We start from the raw sequence: 24,792 nt of genomic DNA, 5'->3' as shown, positions 1-24,792 counted from the left end.
AACCACATTGTTGCTTCTTTATCACTGGGTCCTCTAAGAGCACGCAAGAAAGAGTTTTCGTACCAATCAGCTACTAGGAATCAGACGAGCACTGATGGGCCAATTGGTGTCCTCTTGTTTGCAACCTTTCCTATGTTCTTGTGTTCCTAGGAACAAAATAGCAAACAACTGGTTACTGGGGTACCCAGTATCCCCCCAATCTCCAAATTATCCCATAATTAACTTTATAAAAAGTATACCAGGAGCGAAATTCCTTATCTAAAAAGTTAGAAACACATCAATTGAATGGTATTATATGTGCAAGTTATTTAATCCTTTACAATACAATCTCTGTAATCTGTGGTTTAAGGGTGGACATCCAATGGTAAACAGACATAACCCTCCCTAAATATTTTCCTACTAAGCACATGCTCTTTAAAAACCAAGGCCAGGCTACAATACCACAACAACATAGTCAGGGCTCATGAATCAGTGGAACAAACTGCAAAACATTACAGCATGCAAGCACAATCAAATTAACTATGTCTCATCATTTAAGTCATGCAAGTCACAAAGGGGATGCTGGGCTCAAGAATTGTTTATCACAACAAAGAACTCAGGCGTCTGGCAGGTTTTGTCCCCAGCTTAGTCCCACTTACCCTGGATCTTTAAAACGGGAACACACTGAAACCATGATAAATTCTGATACCGAGCAGTGTGCCGACAGATTGAGAGGTAAACAGGTAGGCTGCGGATAGACAGTTCAATACAAATTCTGAAGACCAACAAAGACTCCACTATTCTCCAGCCACTTCTTTCAGGGGAAATACTTCCACACAGTTCATCAGGGAATGAAACAGAAAGCCATCACTGTGCCCCAGGTCTAGTGGATATGGGTGCAAAGGAGAGGGGGTTAGGAGGGGACTGAGGATGCATTTCAAAGCTCCCTTGACTTTTTGAACAGCTCTCGTATATTGATTGGTAGGCAATGTAGTGAGGTAGGGTGACAGGATGAGCAATAAAGCCAATATCAGTTTAACACTGTTCTATACTTCGTTTTTTAATTTAGCACACAGTGTCACCAAGTGGTTGCATATTATTCTGTATAGAATCTGCCTATAGCAGGTCATTTTTTTTTTTAAACTTACACCACCACCTTTTGTAAACTTCCTCCAAGGTTTCAAAGTGTTTGCAGAATAAACTCCTACCATTCTTTATACAATGTTGATACATCCTAAATACTTAAACTAATTACATTTTAACCTGAATGACAGCTACAGTATAATGTAAAATGCACCCTTGATAGGATGCTGTGTCATTGACAGAGGTTAAACAATGAGCTTAAAAAACAAAGCTGTGAAACCGTTCATTTTTACTAGGCAACACTCCTAATGGAAAGTGACTGATGGGAATCATAGAATACAGCTGTGTGTCACATCTGAGGATATGTCAAGGTGTGACTTCTCATATTGGTTCAGATGTCAATCTATATATATATACACACACACAGTACTGTGCAAAAGTTTTAGGCAGGTGTGAAAAAATGCTGTAAAGTAAGAATGCTTTCAAAAATAGACATGGTAATAGATTATATTTATCAATTAACAAAATGCAAAGTGAGTGAACAGAAGAAAAATCTAAATCAAATCCATATTTGGTGTGACCACCCTTTGCCTTCAAAACAGCATCAATTCTTCTAGGTACACTTGCACAAAGTCAGGGATTGTGTAGGCATATAGTCAGGTGTATGATTAAACAATTATACCAAACAGGTGCTAATGATCATCAATTCAATATGTAGGTTGAAACACAATCATTAACTGAAACAGAAACAGCTGTGTAGGAGGAATAAAACTGGGTGAGGAACAGCCAAACTCAGCTAACAAGGTGAGGTTGCTGAAGACAGTTTACTGTCAAAAGTCATACACCATGGCAAGACTGAGCACAGCAACAAGACACAAGGTAGTTATACTGCATCAGCAAGGTCTCTCCCAGGCAGAAATTTCAAGGCAGACAGGGGTTTCCAGATGTGCTGTCCAAGCTCTTTTGAAGAAGCACAAAGAAACGGGCAACGTTGAGGACCCTAGACGCAGTGGTCGGCCAAGGAAACTTACTACAGCAGATGAAAGACACATCATGCTTACTTCCCTTCGCAATCGGAAGATGTCCAGCAGTGCCATCAGCTCAGAATTGGCAGAAAACAGTGGGACCCTGGTACACCCATCTACTGTCCAGAGAAGTCTGGTCAGAAGTGGCCTTCATGGAAGACTTGCGGCCAAAAAGCCATACCTCCGACGTGGAAACAAGCGACTCAACTATGCATGAAAACACAGGAACTGGGGTGCAGAAAAATGGCAGCAGGTGCTCTGGACTGATGAGTCAAAATTTGAAATATTTGGCTGTAGCAGAAGTCGAAGGGCTGGAGAGCGCTACACGAATGAGTGTCTGCAGGCAACAGTGAAGCATGGTGGAGGTTCCTTGCAAGTTTGGGGCTGCATTTCTGCAAATGGAGTTGGGGATTTGGTCAGAATTAATGGTCTCCTCAATGCTGAGAAGTACAGGCAGATACTTACCCATCATGCAATACCATCAGGGAGGCATCTGATTGGCCCCAAATTTATTCTGCAGCATGACAACGTCCCCAAACATACAGCGAAAGTCATTAAGAACTATCTTCAGCGTAAAGAAGAACAAGGAGTCCTGGAAGTGATGGTATGGTCCCCACAGAGCTCTGATCTCAACATCATCGAGCCTGTCTGGCATTACATGAAGAGAGAGAAGCAACTGAGGCTGCCTAAATCCACAGAAGAACTGTGGTTAGTTCTCCAAGATGTTTGGGCCAACCTACCTGCCGAGTTCCTTCAAAAACTGTGTGCAAGTGTACCTAGAACAATTGATGCTGTTTTGAAGGAAAAGGGTGGTCACACCAAATATTGATTTGATGTAGATTTTTCTTCTGTTCACTCACTTTGCATTTTGTTAATTGATAAATATAAACTATTAACATGTCTATTTTTGAAAGCATTCTTACTTTAAAGCATTTTTTCACACCTGCCTAAAACTTTTGCACAGTACTGTATATATATGAAGTAAAGGCTACAACCTACTACATCCATAAAAGTGTTCATTTTTATTTGATGACGCATAATCTAACTTGACTGAAATTGGATAATGCAGTTCAAACATGAAGCCAATATCTCAAGGCTTTTGGCCTGAAACCAAAAAGTCACAATATGGAAGCCATACTAGGTCACAGGTCAAAGTGATTCTACAGTTTGCCTGAGGAGTTTTCATAACACTGAAAATGTGAAGTCAGTATCCCAAATGATTTGAGATATTAGTTTTGAAAAAGCTACATGATGCTTAATAAAATATGAGTTAAAGTTTCATTAATAGGGCCCACATGGTCATCGAGGGTCTGGATTCATTTTCATGATAAGGAATAGTCTGCAGACCTCCAGTAAATTTTTAATCAAAATTTCAATGGTATTTCAGATAAATGCACTGTGTACTGTGACTCATTTAAAAATGCCTTTTTTGTTACCAAACAAGTAAAAATTTGCTTTGAAAGTTAAATATTATCCTTGCTGATGGGCACTTTTATTCATCGAGTCTGAATGCAAGTTCCAATGTGTTTTAAAGTTCCACGATCGCCAGAGAAACATTTATTGTAGAACAGTAATGTTCCAAAGTAAACCAATCCCCAACCCCTTAAGTGTTTAGAACAACAACTGGGATTTCTGTTCGAGGAGAGAATATTACATTGTTTGATGCCTTCTTGGTAAAAAGCGAGCTGCCTGCCAAATATGGCAAAACATCTAAATTCACGAGAGGCACTTACGTTTCTAGGGTACAAGCTAAAGACACAAACCACACACATATTCCTATAATGAAATCATATATTTTGTATTAAGCAATCGACAATGCTGCACGGAGGGTACCAAAGGCTATACACACAGTGAATCGACTTGCTTATTGTTATTAGAATTCAGTCATTTTCTTAAACAGTACTATTAGGAGATTGTTGTATCATTCAATTAAGTTACTGAAATGCAATTCTTTAGTGGCTCACCTCCTAATGCAGGAATTATCCTTGTAACTGTTATATATTGAATACTACCCATATACAATTTAAACAGTCATTAACTGATCCATCATTTTAAAACACTCAAATCAAGCATGCTATTACTAAAACAGAAACTAAACAAACTTCTTCGTCCAGAAGACAAAGGTTTCAACAAAGCAGTGTCTTTCACAAATAATAACTAGAAGACACAATTTATTTAGTTTAATTCAAATTATTAATCTAATTGACTAAGAAATCATTAATCCCCCCCCCAGGATGTTCTTTATCACATTTTAGACACTCTGACTATCTATTGAAGCTACACATCAGCAGAGAACCAGGGCAGCATATTGTTTAAATATGAACAAACCATTCAAGGGTTGTCAATGGCAGCCTACATTATTTCAAATCTATTGGCTTAAAACTACATTCCTGGTATAAGCGGTGAAATCTGAATGTAAAAAACAAAAGGATAGATCAGAAAAACAAAATACTAAAAACACGACCAGGTATTTATGACATAAATATTAAACATGCGTTAAAGTAACAGGATTCCAGTTACATTTCTTTTTGCAATATGTGGAGCAATATTAATCTGGATTTGATTACCATTTCAAGCATGATCTGCTTATTCAACACAAATAAATACTGCTTCAAATTTGGTTTCACGAATTAGAATGTTTTTTTTTTGACTGAAAAGTTGAAGACATCGATAGATTTCTAGTCTAAATATTTTTCATTGAATTAAGGTTTTTTTTTTTTTTTTTTTTTTTTTTTTTCTTAAAGTGAATTTGGACCTCGGGCGCACTGAACATTTTATTGAGTTCTTAAGTTTTGTTGAAAAAGTAGGAGTTCACTAATAAGGACCTTCACTGGCAAGCTGTCAGGAGTGAAATCATTTTAAATGGTAACATTGTACATCAGGAATCGCTGACTAAAATGTAAATATATATATATATATATATATATATATATATATATATATATATATATATATATATTAAAGCATACTCGTTCGTGATATAAAATAAATATGATTAACTACAAAGTTTGGTTCAGGTTTATACAGCCTTAAGAGTACACATTCCAAATAAAACACACTGCAATATAAAATCTAAATGACTGCAAATGGCCATTGAGCTTCTGAAGGTCTGGACTTTATTCTAAGAATGTCCCTGCCAAGTCTTTAATGATCCCCGGCCACACACATGCATTTATATTATATTTCTATATTTTATAAGGCATCCCGGGGGCATGTCACAATTTCATGTATTGAAAATGAATGTGCACCGTTAAAAGGAGTTACCTTTATTTTCCTAGGGTTCGGATTGAGGCACGCTACATTGTACAAACTCTCACCAAGCACAATCAATCATTACTGTTATTCTAATAAAAAGATAATAAAGTTAACTTCATCAACCCCTATGAAGGAAACATTAATTCACATTAAACTGAAAAAAATAAATAAGAGTTGTTTACCCTTGAATAACACAGAAGAGCTCTAAAAGTAGTATAGTTGTTTTTGCCAACAAGGAGGAGAATCTAAATGCAGAGTTCAAACTGCTTACTGTACTTCTTCTGTAGAATAGTGTGCTTCTGTAAGTCCCTTTCAAACTACTGTATAGAAAAATGCATACTGCCAGTGGTCTAAAAAACTATACAGAAAATAATAGCACTGTTCTTATCTCATCTTTGACTGCATATTTTTTTTATAGGGCTGGCTAAAGGTCTCTGAAAGAAAGGGCTTTAGGGCAGAATATGTTATTTCCATGTACTTCTCATCCGAAGGTTTTAGGTTAACCAATGAAAATGTTAATCTGCATGCCAGTCAGAGCTCTAGCCCTTCAGCAGCATCGCTAGGAGACAGCTCAACATCTGGAATATTTAGGAGACAGAAGGAATTGAACATGTTCTGCTGGTTTAAAGACCTGAGCGACCTTCTAAAAATCCACAATAATATTAGACGTTCCAAACAAGGTTTTAAAGCCACTGAGAGGCCGGACAGCTTCTGACAAGGACTGCTGTTCTGAACTACGATTATATACCATTTTGTTTATAATGCCTTCGTAGTGAAGCACAAGTTTAGTTGGTCTGTCCCACTGACTCAATATTATTAAACATGCATGTGTTTAAATGATAATGATCTATACTGTGTAATAAAACTGTGGCCTACTATGTTGTTTTACTATTTACATGACCAAATGTTAACTCTTGCAAACAAGGCATGATTGTGGAAACTTTTTTTTTTTTTTTTTTTAAATGTTGGTCTTGTCCAAATAAATACCACACTATGGTTTGCAAAATGGTTTAGGTATAATTATGGGTATGTTTTTTATTTGATTTGGGTATGTTTTAAGTTGTCCCTACAAAAAAGCCACAGAAGAGTGCCATTTGACAAAATGTATCTGTTACTGATAATATGAAAGTCTATTTTATTTAATTATTTAGAATCTGTGGTTAATTACCACCCACAGCCTGCGGCTAGCATGTTACTGCTAATTAAAAAGAAATTTTTTTTTTTGGAAATAAAAATAGATATTATTTCTTTCCCATATTTTGCATAAAACTTTGTAATTCAGGTACAGTGATGGTATGTTGAACTAAAAAGGGCTATATCAAACAAAAACAAAAATGTTTACATTAAAAACAATTATATATATATATATATATATATATATATATATATATATATATATATATATATATATATATATATATATAGCAGTTAGACAAAAACACACAACTGCTATTAGTTTGAAAAACAACTATCAAATGCGATTAACATTCAACTAAGTGAAAATACTGCATTTGCCTTTCATAAACTTTCATTTTGTGCAAAAGGAAAAGTAAAGAATCAGTTCACATGTATAACTAGTGGCAAACTAGATGTGGGAGGACAGAGAATGCAGAATACAGTAAAAAAAAAAAGGGACTGCTTACTATAAAACATTTTTTAATTTTTTACAGCAATTGATTTTCAAACTATTTAACAAAAAATGGGACCTTTCTCCCTCAATTTGTGCTTGGCCTACATTAAAAAGAAAAAAAGGGAAAAAAAGGATTCAGTTAGGGTATAACAACATTACACTGTTCATGCACTACACTTTACGCTGTGACTGATTCACTGCCAGCAATATTTCCATTTTCTTTTGTGAAGGTCGGATAACAAAATATCAAATGCTCCATTAATAGATCTACTAGACATTTGTGTATTTTCTTATTTTACAAAGACTCAGCTAAAATGCTACACTATAACAAGTCAAGGGGCTTGCTTGTTTGTAGTTTAAATGTTTTAATGTTAATGTATGTTTGTTTGTTTTTTTTAGTTTTTTTTAATTCAACGTGTTTGGCAACTCCAATGCACAATAGTTTGCAATGGGAAATTAGTTAGACCAATAACACTCAAGCCTGTACTGGGACATCATTAGGAGCCAAGCATTGCATCTGAAATAATTATATACAGTAGATTAAAAATAAGATGCTCATAATACTACATGAAAAGGGTCTTTAAAATTAGACAGTACTGGGTAAATATTTTGTTGAAATATTTTATTAAAAAGAACGTTGCTAGTAAACGTTGTAAAGCCTCTCATCTTTAAATAATAGGGCACTGAACTTGCATTTCAGTTTCCAAATCTAGGATTCTGGGGGGTTTTTTGGACAAAAGAGGACACAGACAAGACTGAAATAAAAAATGGTGACATGGATCAAAAACCAAACTTCTCAGCGTGCTACTTTATATTGTTCCCAAGACAGCATAATAGGTATATAAGGCCCTCCATCACACAGGTCCAGAGTATCTCTCCAACCTGCTGACCCACTATGTCCCTGCCCAAAAGCTGAGGTCCTCAGACTCAAACCTGCTTGTTATGCCCAAGCAAAAGCACGCTACACTCAGAGAGCACTCTTTTAGCTTCATGGCCCCGACTCTGTGGAACTCTCTCCCAGCTTTAGTGCGTGCAGCTCCCACAATCGCTCGCTTCAATTCAACTCTCAAGACCCACTTGTTCTCTCTTGCGTTTAATGCTCTAAGCCTGGTATCTGTTATTAGCTGTTGTCTAAATTGCTATTTCAGGTTTTTCACTCCATCTTATTCGTATGATTCTGTATGACACACACATCCACAATGTTTAGAATTCACATCCTAGCCTTTTATTTAATGTATTATGCCTATATTTAATGTATTTGCATTGTTTTTTTTCTGTTTGTATTTAATGTACCATGCCCTGTATTTCACTGTATTTAATGTATTATGCATTGCTCCTCACTATCTTGTAAAGCGCTTTGTGATGGTGGTCCACTATGAAAGGCGCTATATAAAATAAATATTTATTGATTAATTGATTGATTGATTGATTGAAGTAGGTAAACTGCTATATTATTATGGCGAGGGTGACTGGAGTACAGAATTGCAAGTCGAACTGACCTTCTAAATACGTAACTTTTCATAATGTTAAAACGAAGCAGATGAACGATTCTGTCCATATCACAATTACCTGTCATGTCACACAAAGTATCGTTGCTAAAAATACTAAAACGAAAGAAAATAATAATAATAATAATAATAATAATAATAATAATAATAATAATAATAATAATAATTAAAACTAAAATAGTCCCTGTCATTACCTATTCAAACAAACATGATATGCAGCACTTGATATCTTGGGATTTACAGGAAACAATATTCCTTGTTTTAGAGTAGGCAAGAGGATTAAAAAAGTAAAGACTGTTTGGCTGATTTCCCACCCTAACCACTGTGTGCTTCAGCAGTTACCCGACACATACTACTTATGAGTACTGTACTGGCATCCTAGAACAGCAGAGGGACACAAGCCATCACTATACATGCAGAAGGGTTAGGGACAGAATCACTGATATATTGTTCCAGTACAATACCTTTTTTTTATAAATTATATAATAATAAAAAGTACTAATACACAGAATCCTGCTTGCCATGCTTATTTCTAGAAATATCAGCTGGTTTTTATTTGTTTATATGTGATACAAAACATTGCAGTGCTTTAAAAAAAAAAAAAAAACTTATCCCATACCCTAACTGTATCACAAACCCATAATTTCCTTCAAATTATATTACTATTAAAAAATCAATTAATAAATAAAAATGTGTGTGTGCGTGTGTGGGGGGATGGATTGCTTCTTTCAGTGTGTTATAGTACTGAGGTATTAATAATGCATCCACTTCACAACCTCAGCATCTTATATGCAATTTCTATGGAGGGACACAAGTTGACCTGTACTGATATGTCAGAGTTTGGTTCAGCTAACTGGGTTTATTTGTATTCTGTAAGAAATTTGAATACACCAAGGTAGTAGAAACCTCCAAGAGAGTATAGAAGGACAAAAGTAAAAATACATTCTTAGTCTGCATTGAAATACCACTAACCAAAGAGAAAGTTCAAATGACAAGTTTTGATAAGCCTGAAATAAAAATGTAAAATGTATATATGCACAAAAAGAAAATGTACCATTGATGTTGTAGGCAGTATGACAAGTCTCATCTGAAACTGAACGCATTACTGTCCTCATAGGGTGAACAGGTACATACATTCAAACTAATCGGCATTTGGGGGAGCATTCCTGAACTCTCATGTTAGAAGGGGAGGTTCATTATTTTATTCAGTTATTTTTGTAATAGAAACAGGCACTCACCTTTTGAAAAATCTTGCTGGAAGCATTCTCTGGGCTTTTTGTTGGTTTGGTGTCCTTGCAGCTTCTCAATTGCAGGAAACCCCTCTAACGCACGCGAGGATCTTTTAGGACTCAGTTCTTGTAATTGACTTGCGTTATCAGGAGAGCTTCTCCTGGGTTCAGCACCACAGCTATCATTACCGCCAGTCCTCTTCGCGGAACTTGGCGATTTACTGCTGTATATGGAAAAAGTCATTCCGGATAGATCCGCAGCGGCAGGTATTTGGTGATTATTGACTATTCCAAAGAACGTCGTGGATTTTTGCATCTGAATTTCAGTTTTAGCGGCATGCATTTTCTTTTCTTTTAAACTGTCCAGCTGTGCACTCTACCTATAGGGTTAAAAAATAGATTAAAATGCATGAATTACTGTGTCCCAAATGTATGTACCGTATGTAGTTTTATGCTTACCAGCCAAATGACAAGTTAGAGCATGCATTTCATTTTACAAGTAAAAATCATTTAAAAGACGTATCACGTGTTTTATGCATATTCATATTATCCATTACTTTTGCTACGCAGCGACAAGTTATATCATCCAAAAAAAGAAACAGTGCATAGCCTATATAAATATTCCCCTATACAAATGCAATATATATATATTACATCTTCTCTGCAGACATAAAAAAACAAACAGAAAAGTACTCATATTACAGAAGGATACATGAAATGGAATACAATATATTTACAACATTTATAACATGATACTGTGCATACAATAGAACTTACCTTGGGTCAGATTTGACAGAAACAAGTGAATGCAATGGATAGGACACAGGGCTACTGTAAACGTTTATTCATCCATCAAGAAACGTGTTTTGGGGGAAAAAAAAAAAAAAAAAAAAAAAAGCAAATTTGTGAGTGTTTACCTAAAGCATCTTCCCCGCCTACAGAACGTTGAGAACATTATGGAGCATCACTTTGGACCAGCTGCTAAGAGTTCGAGAATGACAGACAGCAGCACCAGCCATTAGGGCCTCAGATTTCACAATGTAGAACTTGTGTGCAAATCATGGCACATCAGAGGCGGGGATAGGGAAATAAATGTATTTGCATGCGACAGCCTAATAAGTTACTAAGTCTGGTATCCCAAGGAGTATAACTGTGGGCATTGTCTTCGGCACAGTGAAACGTGCATGTTAATTAAATAAAAGAAGGGGTAGAATACGTGGTCGATGCGTGCGTGGGAATAATTATTGAAGAAACGCTTCATTTACGATGAAACTAGTGGAATTCGACAGTAAGTGAAATTAGTTCATGGTAGCGCAGTCAAAAGTCTTGATAAACCATTAATAAAACAGCACATTTTAGTCGATCACCTACTGCAAAAACTGGACCATATAGCTTGAATGTTACTGTGACCAGGGATACTCCTGCAGTCGTACAACCGGAGTTATTACATGTCGGATGCAGACAGGTTAAAATAATTGAATCTATTCAGTCTTGAACAGTGAAGACTACGCGACGATCTGATTCAAGCATTCAAAATCCTAAAAGGTATAGACAATGTCGACCCAAGGGACGTTTTCGATCTGAAAAAGGAACAAGTACCAGGGCTCACAAATGGAGATTAGATAAAGGGCCATTCAGAACAGAAAATAAGAGCCACTTTTTTACACGGAGAATTGTGGTACTCTGGAACTAAGTCCCCAATAATGTTGTTGAAGCTGACACCCAGAGATCCTTCAAGAAGCTACTTGAGATTCTGGGATCAATAAGCTACTAAACCAAACGAGCAAGATGGGCCGAATGGCCTCCTGTCGTTTGCAACCTTTCTTATATATATATATAACTGTAGATTACACTCATTTCAGATTTCCACTGCTGCTCTCCATTACCATCAAACCAAACCCGTTTTCACCACCTCATAATATAAAAATAAATAAGACAGAAATTTATCCGATAGTATTGTGTTAAGCTCTAGGACTGTCCTCTTTTTTTTGTGGTGTGCATGTGACATGCCATTCTCCCCTTTCCAGTGGTTTTACTCTAGTTCTAAAACACAGAAAACAAAACATTCTATTACACACTATAAAAAAACACCAATATGCACATTATTTCTTTATACAGTGACTAAACACCACAACAACCAATATGTTACAGCATTACAAGAGTATTCAAATCTTAGGATTTTGTACATTTCACAAATCATTTTGTGTATATCATGCTACAGTGCCCTCTGCTGGTAAATTGGAAATATTCTTTTAGCACATGCATACTTTTATTTCACCTTTAACTTTTAAATAAGGACATGGGATATTTAAACTTACTAAAACTAACCAGTGGCTAGGTGATTAAGCAGGGTGTGTTAAATCTTCCTAAACTGCATCTATAGTTATCCTGGGATTACCCATAAAAAAGTGGTTGATGCAAACCAGGTGCATTCCCTGGTACTGTAAAATACTCAATAAATAAGAACATAAGAAAGTTTACAAACGAGAGGAGGCCATTCAGCCCATCTTGCTCGTTTGGTTGTTAGTAGCTTATTGATCCCAGAATCTCATCAAGCAGCTTCTTGAAGGATCCCAGGGTGTCAGCTTCAACAACATTACAGGGGAGTTGGTTCCAGACCCTCACAATTCTGTGTAAAAAAGTGCCTCCTATTTTCTGTTCTGAATGCCCCTTGATCTAATCTCCATTTGTGATCCCTGGTCCTTGTTTCTTTTTTCAGGTCAAAAAAGTCCCCTGGATCGACATTGTCTATACCTTTTAGGATTTTGAATGCTTGAATTAGATCACTGCATAGTCTTTTGTTCAAGACTGAACAGATTCAATTATTTTAGCCTGTCTGCATACAACATGCCTTTTAAACCCGGGATAATTCTAGAGCTAATCTAAAATAAAGTGGTGGCCTGATTAAAAACCAAGTCATATTTTGTAATCATGAAATTTTTTTAAAAAAAAAATCTGATTTGATCCTTATGTAATCACTGCAAGCCAAGTCAGTTTTTCAGTTGCACAAATAAAGCTAGCTTGGCCCACTTTTTTCTAGATGGCTCAGTCAAGGGAACCTTTTTTTTCTTAATTAAATTTTTTTTTTTTTGACTTGGTCCTTTGTTTTCCTGGAGGGCTCAGATGTTATAAAATGTAGCAGTTTACCCTACCAGCTGCCAGACTTCCATCAAAAATATATCCATTATCCCACTGCATTGTGAAATAACACAAAAACAAACAACTACCCTCTCCATCCTCTTGGCATAATTCAATAACAGCATCCCAAGGGTCAGGGTATGTCACAAAATGAAACATTCCTGGCCACGTTAAATGTTCAAAGCAATTATCTTTTGATTTGTTTTTAAATTATGTTGGATGGATTTTTCCATTTCAGGTTTTTTTCTGTTTGCTGTATTTCTAATCTAAAGTGGTGCTGCTGTGTTGCCAGGAGTTAGAGGAACGTTTAATTATATATAATATCTTACAAAAGAGGTTCAGTTCAGTTGCAAGGACACCAAGAGTACCAACTGATTGGTTTGCCATTAAAACAGATACAAAATAAAATACATTAAAAAAAATTTATAAATGCACTGATTTTTAATACTGTTCTTTTTACTATAAGAATACCCAAAACAAATTTACCATACATGGTATTTCTAGTAACTATGTCACAAGGTGGACTTGAATCTTTGGCTGCTTTTCTGCAGAACACACACTTTCTATTTTGCCTTTGGTTACATAAAATAATCACCACCCCACCAAATGATGGATTACTGCCTTCTCTTAAACAGTTGATTCTATTTATATAATATGTACTAGAAATACGTTGTTAACATTATTTATCAACTAAGACATACATTTTGTCCTTTAGTTCTTACTATGGAAAATAACAACAAATAGCATATTGTAATTGGCACTTAAATAAATCATTCTGATTTAGTATTGCATGCTGCAATTGATACTGTACAGTGTGTGTGTGTGTATATATATATATATATATATATTTATATAATGTTGCCCTTGTACTGTGTATAGTTACAATCAAAATACATTACTGTAAACTTGCTAGAAAGATTTACATTACTATACATACACACAAAAAAAGGAAGTGCCAGGACAATGTCACCTTTATATAAACCTTTATGAACTTTTGCACATCCTTAGAAATACCCATATGAAATCCATGCCCCAGAAATTTGGGCATGCTGCATTATAGCACAAATACAAATACAGTATAGCGGAGAGGGAAGGAAAAGGGGACCGAAGGAAAGTTACAGAACATCTGAGAACTCCTCAGCTATTCTGCGGTTACACGTTTAGATTCACCACAGGAAAGAGTTGTCGTGGCAATTCAAAACGTTGATGTTCCCGTTTCCTCGACGGGCAAGGCCGTTTGAGCATACATGTGAAAAACAGTTCAAAACAACAACTCGGGTGTTTTGAAAATCAGTTGCTGCAGCATTAATAAAAAGTCAGGGAAAGGGAATGTCTTCATTCTTTATATTCCAAAAACTGCTGGAGTCTTTTTCGATGCTCTGCCGACACTTGAACAGCACTGTTAAAGTGAAAAACAGAATTATTACAGTTGAGAGGAAAAAAAATAGCAAGTATATATTTTTTAAACCTCAAAAATTCTAACTTAATTCAATGTGGTCTCCTCTAGCCATTAGCACACGACACTACACTATTGTACACCATCACTTAAATTGTGAAATTAATAGAAAAATATTAGTACAAAATAGTAAATAACCAGAGAAGATTAATAGAAATCGGAAAGGTGCAGAGAGTTATCAATTTATCAAGATGATCTTTTCTGCAGGGAAGGCAGAAACTTGAAATAAAGAGCTGTACTTTTATTTGACAAACCACATTATTTCAATCTCCCAAAAGGTTCTTACTTTAAATGTTCTCCAAAGGTGGTAGTTATCCTGTAGATGGCAGTTTTCAGAGACGCCCTCAGAGCAAACCTTAGGGTTTTGTAGGAAGTATCAACCAGACTGCCTGAAGTTCTTGCTGGTTTACTGGAGGCATGAGGTAACTTGAAATGCTTATCTACTGCCTGTACAAAAAAATGAAAACGAAAAGTTACAAGGAAGCAAAATCCATTGAAACCCCACTGAATGAAAACGAAACGGTACACTTAACACACACACTCAAACACACAATTCTACCAAATCTCTCATCCTTGACCTTATATTAATATAAAATAAAAAAAGAAGAAAATTAAATTCTAAACTTAATTGCAAAAATATAGTAAAACAAAATACAGCTGTACCATACATACATGGCTCTCGTTGCTCTTTGCAAAGCATATATTTAAATCTTTTTTCCCCCCCCCTTCAACAGAACTAATTCAACTAAACATCATCTTATTCCACTATTTGTCCATGCGCAACTTCAGTCCGTGACACGTCATATGCGTCTTACACCCATCTCCTAAACTTAAAGGGTACATGAGGACCTTATTTTATTGTGTTACATGTTCCCATGTGTTGCTACAACTGTTTATTGCATTCCCTCACATTTGTAACCGAGATGGATTTACCAATGAACAAGAGGTTGGTGGGAAATGTAGTTTTGAGAGGTCCATGCAGGTACATGGGAAGCCATCTTGCGGCAGGGAATGCAATTTCAAAGTTTAAAAAGGGTCAAAATGTAAAAAAAAAAACATTTAAAAAAAAAACACACACCTTACGTTAACAGTTATAGCAATACATGCAACACAATAAAATAAAAAGGTCCTTATGTACCCTTTCACCCCTAAACCTAAATGTCACTATTAAACTGTTACTATTATTTCAACAGCGTTTGTTTCGCGCCCTCTAGCAGCCACTACATCAGACGTTCACTGCCTGAACTGAAAGGTAACACAGTAATATTTTCACCTATATTTCATAAATTCACAATTTCTGTATTTCCTTCACTATTTTTCTTAAAATGACCTATCAAAGCTCAGACAATTTTGCAGAATTTTCTATTTGAGTTTCCAAGTTAAATGTACCGTAACCAATGAAAGCTTGTTTGCCTCCCCCCTTCCCCCTCCCCTCTTTTTTAGAGAAACAGTATATTATTTATACAGCATTATTTAAATTAGACTTTTCTTTTTCTCCAATTTAACAAATTGTCTTACCTCCTGTAAAGTAAGCATAGTACCAAGAATATCAGGAAGTGTAGTCTGAACAACCCCAAATCTGTCTTCTGTATAGGATGCTGCTACCAAATGGGACAGACCTGCAAGATAAATGAATACAATTCATAAATGTATTAAATATATATATATAACTATTGTCATTTTTAAACATCTAAAGCTTTGTTCTTAATGGTATATTATTTCTATTTGTGACCATTTATGCAATCTGTCTATGCAACAGGCCCTTTGAATATTACATACCTTCAAGTGCCCAAATGTGTGCCTGACTCTCAGCAAAAAGTGCTTGGCTGGAGGCTTCTGGAAGCTGAAAATTAAAAAAGAAACACAAAAGGTGTTTAGATTCAAAACAATTAAGAAATTACTCCAACAAAACTGTTTGAAACACATTATTGCAGTCGACAAGCTTTGTTTAATACAGGGAACAGATTATTCTGCTTTACTATTATGTCATAGTACTGTGCTGAGCCCACAGTGAAGCACCTTCCAATAAGACAAATGCAACCAAAGTACAAAATACATTCCAAAGCCACCAAATTGTGGCTGCAGCAATACAGACAGTTTGAATAGAAGTGTGTAAAAATTAGGAAGAATCTGAAATATTTTAAACCTTTTTATTTAGTTCAGACGTTACTTGGTTGGCAGTGAAATGTCACAGAGCAGCTTTATGCAGTATGAGAACAGACCAGCTCACAAGGACAACCTACATCTATTCATTCTTGAAGCAGTTTGTAAAGGGGAAAGAATTAAATAAAATGTGTGCTCCCAGATTAGTTCACAGCAGCATGCAGACCCATGCAGAGATTCCCAGCTCATTTTAATCACAAAGCATGCACTTTACCTTACCTTATTAAATAAATACATTATCAGCACCCGTTTAGCCAGGACATTTTTAACCTGAATGAAATGCATTTAAAAAAAAAAGATAGAAATAGGAACAAAATATACATAAATATAGGACAAAACAAATTGCTAAACATTTTGCCTCCTGGCTATGGAATTCTGAAATATAATAATTGTCTTTTGGGGATGTATTTTAATTAAATAAACTCAAACATTGTTAGGAGTTAAAAAAAAGAAAATTAGCTATGGAATTTAATCATGTATTGACAAAAGATGCTGTCAGCTGCCTTGAGAAATCTCTAGTATACTGTAAAAATATTGAGTGATCTGAGATAGCAAAAAGGATTGAGAACATAGTAGACTGCAAAAACAAAATATTAAAATATGAATAAAGGTAGATTCTCTCCCTGTACTGTGGAACTACAAAAAGAACCCCAATGCCACACCTGTTCCTGACGGTTCTGAATCCACAGAGAGACTATGCTGGGCTTCTGTGCCCCAGCAACCGGGCTTGGCACCAGAGCAGGTCCTGATTGTGGGCTGCCATTCAAGGGAGACTCTATAAAACATTTTCAAAACTTTGGGAAAAGGTTGTAGCCTATCCACATAATTCTTTATTTGTGTCAGTTTCTTTCTGAATAAATACATTTAAAACTATAGCAAAAAAAGCCCTTCAGGTCAGAATGTTTAAACTCATATTTAGCTAAAGAAAATTCTCTACCTGCACCCGAAGACGAGGTCCAGAGTTTGGGTCCTCTTCTCATAACATGAGGACTTTGCACTGAGCCATGCCAAGGAGAAGATGGGTCCAGTGTTCCAGTCAGTCGTTTCATTGCAGGGGAACCAAAAGGGCTTCCTAGATCGGGAGTGAATGGGGATGCCACAGAGGACCTGAGAAACACAGAAGCAGGGGTTTTGGGACCCATGCTAACTCTTGGTGTTTGCCAGCTCGTAGGTTCCTCTATTAAAGATGTTGCTGGAACAAAAAAAACAAAAAAATGTACTAAATTAGTTTCTGCAGCCAACATTTTATAGTGTGGTTTAAATACTAAAGCATTAGAGCATGTCATGACGTTACACCATTTTCACTAAACACACTTGCTTCCTTCTGTGTTCGTATTTGTGAAAATATATATATATATTTTTTAAAACACAATAGTAAAGGTTTTTATTCACATGTTACTACCCACCACTTCTTACCATTAAAAATGAATAAAAGCCCCTACCCGAACTGCCAGAAGACGAAGGTCTCTTATCACTGCCAACAGACTGTGGCTTAATTCTCCCATTGGACGAAACAGCCTCTTGGTAAGCAATCAGCTTCTGGGTAAGGTCATTCAATATAGTTAAACATTCCCCTGATAGTGCTGACCAGTTGTGAGGATGGCCACCTATTACAAAAGCAAGACATTCAAATATATTTTTAATAGAAGAAGAATTTGCCACACATTTGGAGAATCATACACCCCAGAATTATAATAATTAAAGATCACATTTCTACATACCGGGTTGACTCAAGCTAAACACTTCTTGCCTTCTGGATGGAGAGTTTTGAGACAGCAATGCAAAATCCTGTAAAGCTAAATACTGAAGGAGACATAGACATCTTCCATAAATATTTTGCAAAGGCGACAAAATATAATAATTTGAAGTTCAGATTCATATAAAACTCACAACTTTTTATTTTTAGGTCTAGGAGTTGAACAAAATGTGGCCACCAATTATCAGGTAACCAAAGGTTGAGACACTGGAGTCTATTCAATTGATCTAAAATGGTGGTAGATCAAAACATATTTAAAAAAAACCCTGGAATACATTTTATATCCCAGATTAAGTCTTGGTAGAAATGACATTTGTTGCATTGCCCCAAATGTTTTCCACCCGAGACCGACGCGAGGGCTCCAACCTACAGTTTTGAGAACACCTGATATAACCCAATAAGACCATTTAATTACTATTTACCTTTAAAATGAGGGGTTGCTTGCTGCTTAAGACTTTGGGAAGGCACTGGTGTGCATCCTCTGAAAATGAGGATTGCACTGGAAAGCAATACACCTAGACCGGAACGACACAGGGTAAAGTATAAAGAAACAATCAATTCAGATCCAGCAATCCCCATCACTCAATAACACTTTCATCTGCAGACGTGCCATAAGTAAATAGACACCCATCCTATTTACTTAGTCTGTGTGTATGTTCCACATCAGTTTGAGAAGAGGAGTTGTTGGTGCCCTTGAATTCTTGAATTTTCATTTATAGGATGAATATTACAAAAATGGCAACTGCCAACAGGCTTCCATTTTAGCCCAGCCTTGTAAACAATATGTATCCAAATGGGCTTTCACTGTGATTAACATATTTTTTAATTAATAAAATCATTCAAACCTCTGTTGTGTAGATTCTAAACAGCAGCCATGTCATGTACCATGTTACTAAGAGAAATGTTCCACTTATCCACAAGTGGTACAGAAGAGAAGTGTCAAGTAGGCCTGTGAGGGTGTCCAGGGAGTGAAGAGCCCTACAAAGAACATAATAAACACAAGTAAACAACAACCACCACCACCACAATAGATGGGTTTCAAATATAAACTATACATCCAAGTTTTCAGTCAGAGGACAAATTAATTTATCAACACTGATAAAATTCTCTCCTAGACAGGTTTGAGAAGCAATCAAGGAGTTTTAATATTTTACTAACCTGTCTTTTTGAAGATTCATTGTTGTACATATCCATGCTCTGGGGATATAACCTGTTGACACACACTCTATCATTTAGAACCAGGTTGAAATTTTAATTTTATATAAAGTTAACCATGTCTAGCTGGGTCTTTGCAAATTTCAAGCTAGGTTTAAAACAACTGCAGTAAGAGGTGAAAATAGAATTTTTTAAAACAAAATTAGATACAAACATCCACAGGACCAAGCGTTCGGCTAAAGGCATGAAAGTGTAATGTGATGGGAACAGAAATGTATATTAAAATGGATTATCTTACCCAAGAAGAAATAAGTGATGCAGTAGTTCCGAACAGAATACAATGCCTGAACTGCACTGTGCTTAATTACCAGAGGCAGGGTTCCCTTGAAACGCAGGTACTTATTTTGCTAGGAAGCAGAAGAAAATGGAATTACATTTAAAAGTTTGCTGATCTTGTATTTGCTACAGATAAAATGGTTTAAAAAAAAAAAGATATATTTTTTAAAGATATATACATTCCATTAGCTACCCTAGGATAGTCTTTCTGTATAGTTACGTAGAGCTTAAGAGTTAGAGAATTTCAGTAATGTCCTGACAGGGTACAGATTACTTATACACTACTACTCAGTACTTTTCAGACAAACAAGCCCAATTAAGCATCCAGAAAAAAAAAAAATCTTACCTGTATATTTGGAAAAGACACATAGTTCATGTTGCCAACAACATATAGAAGACTGTAGCTATAACCCATGAAAGCGCCAGCCAACAGAAAGAAGAGGTGGTACTCATTGAGGCACAAAGAACTAGCAACAGCACTGGAATGAGAAGAGGCAAGTCAGAAGGAATTCATAGGACAAAGGAATTACTCAATCAACACTCCAAAAGAATTGAGAACTGTAACAAATCAAGTGATTACTAGAAACATTGATCCCATTTTTCTTCTGTTGGAAGATATTTTGGTTTTTCCCTTATAAAAGTTTACCACAGTAAAAGCACAGCATGCATAGTGAAAACATGGTACAGGAGGGTAAGCATTGTAAAGAACAGCAAGTTACAGTAAAGCATACTAAAACATGACAAACCAGGGTAAACTACAGTAAATCCATAGTATAACCATGGGAAAGCAAAAATGCAGTGCAATAAAACTGTGGCAAACTTTTATAAGGGTTTACTTTAACTGCAATTTTGAATAGGTAGATTTTTTGTTTTTTTAAATGCTATAGATGACATATGGTGCTGCTTCCTGTTACCTACAGTAATGACTTCATTATTTGTTTATTTAGCAGACATCTTTATCCAAGGCGACTTACAGAGTGTGATTAACTTAACTTAAATCAGACCACAGCAAAGCAATGTTGATAAAGCCAATTACAAGTTACAAAAATGCGTTGTATACCATTGGCAAAAACATTACATTATTTTGTTCTGCTGATAGGTACTCCCTCCACCCCTCCCCGAACCAATTAAATAGTGGACATATCCCCTACAATATCATAGATCTGTAGGAAACCAAAACTTGGCGAATTATTATAAGTAAACTAGCAAGTGGAAAGTATTTATGTACCTTTCCTCAGTAATGCAAGGGGAGGTAAGAAACTGGTATCGCCCGCCTATCATCACTGCTGCACACCAGGATACCAGCATTCCCATCATAGAGTGAACCAGAGAGTGAATAAACTGCTGGGGGTGAAGCACTTTTCCTATTAGTGCAATCTGAGTACAAGGTATTGAAGGCACCACTGCAACCAAAAACATAAAACTTTTAGTTTGACTTGTTCCAGGTTTTGAACAAAATTAAATGTCTAGGTTTAATAATATTTATATCTCAATCTGCATTCATAAACATACCTGTGTAAAACTCCAGAATGAAGAAACCAATAATCAGCACCACCAAGCACAGAAGTACAATAGAAAAAATAACGTAGGAACCACACAAAAAGTTTAGTGAACCTGAAATACATACAGAAATATATATTGAAAATGTGTTTTCAGGAAGGTGAAATCACCACATGAGAAAGGCCAGCTAGAATAAGTACATTACCAAGGATGAACTGGATCAGTAAATATTTGCTTGCAGGGATATTTTTTAGCTTATGTCTAAAGTTAATCTGAACATTTACATTTAATGTCCCATGGCCATTGGGACTGAAAGAAGTCTCCAAGTTTATGAAGAAAACATGTTTAAGTGATAGATGTCCCCAGGTGTCAAATAGGGGCTTAATTATCTTACATTGATAAAAAAAAAAAAAAAAAAAAAAAAAAAAACATACCAGACAGAGTTAAGGAGAGAGAAACAATATGATATGCATTTTAAAAGTATCCTACCTGTTATCCATTCTATCGGATGCAAGACGCTGATCCTGCTCAGAAGTACAAATATTGCAGTGGAAGCTGGTAACAACAACACTGACCATGCAATACTTGCTGCTGCCCGCCAAAATACCACCTAAAATATAGATGTATTAGAACAGATCATGTGCAACCAACCAAATCCACTCATCTGTGGCAATACATGTCCAGTGCTATTAGTCTTCAAGCTGTTCCTCCACCCTGCCTGAACCTAACACTGGTCATTATGCTACAGTATATTTTCTAGTCAACTTTTTAGCAGGATAACAAACTATAGGTTTACAACATGTGCAATATTCATTTTATATAACTTGCAGTAGCAAACTACCTATATGGTCCCAACCTGTTCTCGACTGTTGTTATTCCATAGTGAGTACTGTATCCGTTTGTATTGAGCAAGGCATATTATCTCGACAACATGCAATTCAGTCAAAACACAAAAAAGTGGTGTTACACATACACTGCTACCAGCAGCAATGCATAAAAATTATGGCGGGGGGGGGGGGGCGGGGGGGACGACTGTAGGTGGTCCTGTTTTCTGTACTCTGCAATTAAATATTTAACGTACAGTACCACTGCAATTCCTGGGAAATAAATATCCCTCATTATGAAGAAAGAAAAAGGGTATCATGGTATCAAACAGGGGATTGGGTTTGAGAAGCTAACTTGAACTTTTTAAACTTTTATTAAAACAAGAAAGCAATACATTTAAATATGATATTACTTGATTACATTATACACAACGTGCACCCTGATAACATTTAACGATGAAATACTACTGTAATAATAAAAACAATTTAATAAATACTGTATGTCTTATTGCTCATTGAAGTACTGTAGCTAGGTGATGCGTCATTTATTTATTTATTTATTTTTGGATTCCTGAACGCGTGCTTAGACAGAACTTAAGCAGCACATTTTTAAACAAATAAACAGAAAAACTACTGTTTCAATGTGTGTGTGTGTGTAATATATATATATATATATATATATATATATATATATATATATATATATATATATATATAACTTAAAACTGCTTGCAGCATGTCACCTGTGGACATGAAAAGTCTTACCTTCCTAATGAACCAATGGTCATGTCCAAGCGATAACATTATACAAATAAAATAAAAATAAAAAATAAAAAACACACAATAATAATAATAATAGTAAGGTGTATTTATTTAATAAATAACTCTACTGAATACTTTATCTATTCCTATTTCAGTCATTCCGTGTTCAGCACCCCGCGCCACTTCCAATCAAAGGACCTTAAAAAAATTCTAGGACCCCATGGAGGACGCCTCTCCTAAATGCCTGTTAAACCATCCCTCAGTATTCACAAGAACCGGAGCGGACTTCGTCTAGTGATTGTATTAGTGTTAAATAATACTAAAATAAAATAAAATTCAATGATAAACGTTTTGACTATTCTACAATGTATTCAAATGTTGACTATACTACTAGAGAGCATGTAAAGTAAAACAGCGCCACGTTACTTTGGTGTTTTTCAACAGACTTGCAGTTCACGACCAACGAATAGAGACAAAACCAGTTTGTTAATGATGTGGACATACACCAACCAGCAACAATTGAAAGAAAACCCCTTATTAATTTATAATATAGTCTCTTTGTTGAATTACGTTTTTGTTTCCCCTGTTTTGTTCACCTGCAGTAGTGGTTTTGGCAATATGAGCATTTTTCTACTAGTGTTGAAGCATTATCTAACCACAAGAGGGCCAGGCCTGTGTCAGAAAAGGCCAATCCTATTCCACCCAAACAACACTGAATGAAGCCACAGACAATTATTATTATTATTATTATTATTATTATTTATTTCTTAGCAGACGCCCTTATCCAGGGCGACTTACAATTGTTACAAGATATCACATTATACATTATTTCACATTATACAGATATCACATTATTTTACATACAATTACCCATTTATACAGTTGGGTTTTTACTGGAGCAATCTAGGTAAAGTACCTTGCTCAAGGGTACAACAGCAGTGTCCCCTACTGGGGATTGAACCCACAACCCTCCGGTCAAGAGTCCAGAGCCCTAACCACTACTCCACACTGCTGCCTGATGCAATACAAAGAGTTAATCTACAGCAGGCAGTGTGTTGTGCTGTGAATGAGGGTCTTTGTAACATTTGTTAATTGAAATTGTTTGTCCTGTGAATGGCATAAAGATTCAACTTGTCATACAAATGTAGTATAATTGATTGATCACTTAACTCTTAATTCATACATAGTAAACATTGGATAGAACAATTAAATAACTGGAAATATGCTGTTAACAATTGGTCGTAATATCAACAAAGGATTAACAGTAACTGGTTATGTTCTCCGGCCTCTTCCATAGTTTTTGACCTGATGTTTTATTTTGCCCTCCTGAGAGTGCTATTATTTTGTGAGGAATCATACCCATGAGTGCATGCCAGCCATACAGCTTCACTGCTATGTAAGGAACCTTAAACACACAAGCCCTTCCACAAGTCAGTTTCATGCACTCAGATAAACAAGATATACTTGACTGCACATACAAATTATTCAGTAGCATTAACATTAAAAGTCACAATATCAGTTGGTGCCAACTATGACTTTACTCTAACAATATATAGATTTCACTTAAGTGGAAAACATCCTTAATCCTGTTAACCTTTATTTTTTATGTGATAGAAATCAGTAACCAAAGCAAGTGCATTAACGCATACCCCATTATAGAGAAAATAACACAATAAAGGCCTTAAATAGGACAGTATCTTCTGTGCAGTACACACTGAGGCTGCTATAAATTAAGCTGTAGCCTGGACTTGTATACATATTTCCTTTTTACAATAGAAAATGATTCAGTGCAGTATTGACCTTTATCATTACTGTTCAGGTGTTTTGTTGCTGTGAGTGATGCTTTTATGAATCCTAGAATCTGTATGTTCAGTTGTCTCTTTTGAATTGTGTAGACTTCTGCAAGGGACTTGCGCTGTACCGGATGCTGAATGAACGTTATTTGCACTACTAATCAATGTCTTATGGGCCATAGTGGTGCCGCGTCTTACAA

General features: G+C 35.8%; 2 protein-coding genes across 3 annotated transcripts in view; both read right to left on the bottom strand.

The window, feature by feature from the left end:
• Positions 1-10,579, bottom strand: part of LOC117411204 (zinc finger protein GLIS3-like) — an 87,443-nt gene extending 76,864 nt beyond the window's left edge. Inside the window, exons 1-2 of the mRNA XM_059031631.1 lie at positions 10,487-10,579; positions 9,719-10,089 (exon numbers count right to left, since the gene is read on the bottom strand). Coding sequence (XP_058887614.1) covers positions 9,719-10,052 — 334 coding nt within the window. The 5' untranslated portion in view covers positions 10,053-10,089; positions 10,487-10,579. The remainder of the gene's footprint in view (positions 1-9,718; positions 10,090-10,486) is intronic.
• Positions 10,580-13,264: 2,685 nt separating this feature from the next.
• Positions 13,265-23,063, bottom strand: LOC117403517 (nucleoporin NDC1-like). Of its 2 annotated transcripts, XM_034005671.3 has the most exons (18): positions 22,803-23,061; positions 21,703-21,823; positions 21,226-21,327; positions 20,942-21,116; positions 20,060-20,192; positions 19,676-19,784; positions 19,381-19,432; positions 19,068-19,200; positions 18,645-18,737; positions 18,188-18,269; positions 17,909-18,073; positions 17,404-17,658; positions 17,129-17,241; positions 16,686-16,736; positions 16,083-16,146; positions 15,822-15,922; positions 14,590-14,750; positions 13,265-14,246 (listed from the first exon to the last, which is right to left on the bottom strand). In XM_034005671.3, the coding sequence occupies exons 1-18, from the start codon at positions 22,839-22,841 to the stop codon at positions 14,183-14,185; spliced, it is 2,013 nt and encodes a 670-aa protein (XP_033861562.3). In that variant the 5' UTR covers positions 22,842-23,061; the 3' UTR covers positions 13,265-14,182. The 2 variants fall into 2 exon arrangements, with proteins under 2 accessions (XP_033861562.3, XP_033861580.3); XM_034005689.3 differs by lacking the exon at positions 16,686-16,736 and having other exon boundaries at positions 22,803-23,063.
• Between the last annotated feature and the right edge of the window lie 1,729 nt (positions 23,064-24,792).

Source organism: Acipenser ruthenus, chromosome 10 (assembly GCF_902713425.1).
Source record: "Acipenser ruthenus chromosome 10, fAciRut3.2 maternal haplotype, whole genome shotgun sequence".
In the NCBI taxonomy this organism is placed as follows: domain Eukaryota; kingdom Metazoa; phylum Chordata; class Actinopteri; order Acipenseriformes; family Acipenseridae; genus Acipenser; species Acipenser ruthenus.
Note: the sequence above shows the minus strand (reverse complement) of the source record. Positions and strands in the feature narration are given on the sequence as shown.

Coding starts and splice junctions, on each gene's coding strand:
- LOC117403517 (XM_034005671.3), bottom strand. CDS start 22,841: ATGTTATCGCTTGGACATGACCATTGGTTCATTAGGAAG. Junction 21,824..22,802: donor ACCATTGGTTCATTAGGAAG/GTAAGACTTTTC, acceptor TCTATATTTTAG/GTGGTATTTTGGCGGGCAGC. Junction 19,201..19,380: donor ATGAATCTTCAAAAAGACAG/GTTAGTAAAATA, acceptor TGTTCTTTGTAG/GGCTCTTCACTCCCTGGACA.